This window comes from Bactrocera latifrons, unplaced genomic scaffold, assembly GCF_001853355.1.
Source record: "Bactrocera latifrons isolate USDA-ARS-PBARC rearing strain unplaced genomic scaffold, ASM185335v1 scaffold_24, whole genome shotgun sequence".
Classification (NCBI taxonomy): domain Eukaryota; kingdom Metazoa; phylum Arthropoda; class Insecta; order Diptera; family Tephritidae; genus Bactrocera; species Bactrocera latifrons.
The window spans coordinates 552,795-556,376 of NW_017535963.1; the positions used below are offsets into that span (position 1 = coordinate 552,795).

Genomic DNA, 3,582 nt, shown 5'->3' on the forward strand with positions numbered 1-3,582 from the left:
TTTCCATTTCTGTAGTTTTCTCGTATGCATATATTTTCTTCATTCCTTTTAAAATTAATGTTAAAAAAGTGATAATAAAATAAAATAAAATTAACTAACCACTACCAGAAGTGACTCAGTGCAAAATATTTCTATAAAAACAAAACGAATGTTCAGGAAAAAGGAAAGAAAAAACATAAAAGTTGAGAAAAAACTATTTTCATTTAAAAATATAATATGTAATCCCTACATGGAAACGAAAAATTGCAAAAATTTATTTTTTAATTTTAAAAATTTCCCTTACATTTTGCATTTTTRCTCACTTTTCTACTAAAAATTACACATTTGCAGTGCGATTCAAATAACATATTTACAGTAAGCAAAATTCATAGAACTATGCAAAAGAGAGTGAATTTTGAATTGAACACAATAACTTAGTTAAAATTCAGCTCTAAAATAATATTCTCAAAACAAAACAGCTAAGTAAATAAACAAACAAACAACGATCAACGGAAAACCAACATTGAATTAATTAAAAGCACACAGTCGACTAAAGAAGCAGCAAAATTCAACGAAAGTTATTATGAAAGTGCATACAACAGCGAGTSAACGGCAGTTTTCAATATTACAAACTAAAGTAAAAGTCAAAACAAAAACGTTGCGGCAACAAAAACAACAAGAAAAACAGCCACAGCATCGGTTAATTAAAGTGTTGAAGCAACAGCGGCAACAATTGCAAAAAMGCTTGTTAAAACAAACTCGAAATTTCGTTAGGACGACTGCAGCACTAGCACCCAACGATCAACCACAAAAACAACAACAATATCAACGCAACAACGAAGGTGAGCATTCCTTGCTGCGCACTAAGCAAATTYCATTACAATTGCAACACGGCACATTGGCTCATATAGCGCTGGCCGATACGCTATCGTTGTCAGTGTTGCAGCTGTTAGAGTCGACGTGGCTGGTTAACAACGCAGTGCCGGAAAATAAATCAAAATTAAACTCTTTAAGACGGAGGGACTAACATTCGCATTGCTGGCGGGCCCCATGGGCCAGGCTGCAAGTATGTGCCGATTTCGTGGATGTCGYTACAAAAAGAATAAGACAAATAAGAATACAACGGSWACAGCAACAACGACAACAGCTAATAGCGCCACAACAGCTGCAACGGCCGCTACAACACCAACAAATACGGCGAACAGTTCGCCGGTATCAGGTGAGCAGAAATACTCTGAACCTCGGGGTGGTTGCTGGGTGCAACTTTTGTGACGAAAACAGTTATTGAAATGCACTGATGATAACAGTGTTGCAGCAAATTAGGAAAAGTGTAAGAGGGTATGTAGAGATATTTAAGTGCTGAAGTCCTTGTTCTGAAAACACAGGATACCTCCACGAAATTTGGCTCATATCATTCTCCAAGCCAGTGCTAGAACTACCAAATATATTGTCAGATTAGGATTACTAAAGGATACAGATATTTGTATACCCTTTTATGCTTCTAGAACTGTATTAGTGGAAAGCATTTATAATTTAATATTTAGAATTGTTGAACTTTACAACTGTTACCAGCTCTAGACAACAAACGTATTAAGCCAATTATAATATAATTAATAGCTTAGTGTAAATGAATTATTAATTTTTAGCTGGTTGGAAGCTCTAGTTTTGTCTGAATTAGTTAGATACATAGTGTGAACGTAGGTGATACACGTCGTATGAGTAACATTTCTTAAAAAAGCTAGCAGCAGCTTTCAAATATACATACATATGTCCTTAGCAGATAATTTAATTATGTATTTTATAGAAAACCTTAGTTTTAGCAAAAATATTACCTATGACGTTTTTTTTAATGGGCTGGTTAATAATACCTATAGGTATACACTGCGTATGAGTAAYATTAATGGCAACACAGAGTATTATTATTTTATGCACCACTATATATATGTAAAAGTGTGTACATATATATACATATATATGATGTGATGTATGAAGAGAAAAGTTAGTATTTTATTTTTCATTTGCGGTTCTCGTGAGCTGAGAAAAATTGTCTTGCTTCAGAGATTTAAGCAATTTAGGAAAAGCTTCAGCTCTTTCCTTCAAATGAGTCAAAAATGTATTTTTGCCGAGTTAATCCCTTTTTATGGCAGGTTACTTATAAAAGACTAAATTTWTTACCATATTTATTATAGAAAATTTTGCTTAAAGTTTGATTTTTCAATTTAAATTTTCTACAAATTCGCGTAAATACTTCTAAAGACAATTTTCTGCCTTCCTTTAATATATTTTAATGGAAAAGCTCCAAAAAAAATGCAAAACCAGAAACAGTTTGAACTTTCAACAAGTTTATCAAGTTGTCTGACAATTTTGTAACAAAATAACAAAAACTTTCTCTCATTTCCGTTAATTTGGGCTCAAGTAGGTTTTGTTTTTTGTKTTTTTTTTCATAAAGGCGAAGAATTATCCATTCAGTAAACATAACAGCATACAGCAGCTGTTCATAAATCAAGTCAGRAATGGTATGGTATATCTCCATAGGCACAAACAGTCTGTCCTACACCGCTAATGGGTAACATATTTTCAAATTTTTTTTAAATGAATTTTTCTGCATGAAATGGTGTATAAGTAACTTTGTTTTTTTTTGTGCATCGAGGTGCAATCGCATGCAATCTGATATTGCCACTGGCCTCCTCGACGCATTTCAATAATGCACACTGTTAGTGTCTCTTCCATTTTTCATGGGTGAAAACATTTTTGTCAGCGCTGCTAAGTGCACTTTGCTTTGCTTTACTAACTGCTGTAATTTTCATTTTATTTATATTTTATTACATAAAATAAAATTTGAGTGCAACGAAATGAAAATCGTATAAAAAATTGTAAATCAACTAGTGTTTGTATGCTGCCGCGTCTGTGTGTGCATTAAAGTGCACTAMAAAAACGGCAAAGTGCTTCAAATGCCATTCCGCGAATATTTTGTGATATGCAAAGAAAATCCCATGGCATAAAAATACTCGTAACTTAGAAATGGCACACGCAAAAACGCGAAAAAGGCCAACAGGATGTCACAGCGTGGAATGCCGYTGGCATGCATACATGGTTGCTGCTGAAAAAGAAAAAAAAAAACAAAGAAGTGTTCCAGTACAGGATATGCGCTGACACATATATTTCATCAAAAATATGTCTCTATAAAATTCTGCATACAAAAAGGATACATGCAGGAATAAACGTTAGCTAARCAAACACATATTCGCACAAACGGCATAGCTATGGCGATGAAAAAATGCAGTTAAGCGCATTGCCAGCAAATTTTGGCGTCGGTGAAAGTGGTGGCCACAAAAACTCTTGGGATTTTTGAGTATGTACGCATTTTTTATATACTGCGAGAATTTAAAGTGCTTTATTGAGTGGTTTCAGTGGTAGGGTTGGTATATAAAAATCACTTARGAAAAATTTCAAGTTTTTGAAACCAGTTTAAGGCTGTACGAAAGGCTTTGATTCAAAATTAAAATTTCTAAAGTCGAAGTTTTTTTCAAGCATTTTGAAATATATATGCATATATGTGTAGAAAAAAGTTTGTATTGACACTTTGATACAATATCTTAGAAG

The 3,582-nt window shown here is 33.4% G+C and overlaps 2 protein-coding genes across 2 annotated transcripts in view; both read left to right on the plus strand.

Moving 5' to 3' along the window:
• Positions 1–1,027, plus strand: part of LOC108969095 — a 52,237-nt gene extending 51,210 nt beyond the window's left edge. Inside the window, exon 2 of the mRNA XM_018933607.1 lies at positions 331–1,027. Within this exon, the coding sequence (XP_018789152.1) occupies positions 563–1,006 (444 nt within the window). The 5' untranslated portion in view covers positions 331–562 and the 3' untranslated portion in view covers positions 1,007–1,027. The remainder of the gene's footprint in view (positions 1–330) is intronic.
• LOC108969056 (dual 3',5'-cyclic-AMP and -GMP phosphodiesterase 11-like) overlaps positions 1–3,582 on the plus strand; it is a gene marked incomplete at its 5' end in the record, with an annotated part of 65,204 nt that overhangs the window by 58,991 nt on the left and 2,631 nt on the right. The window lies entirely within an intron of this gene.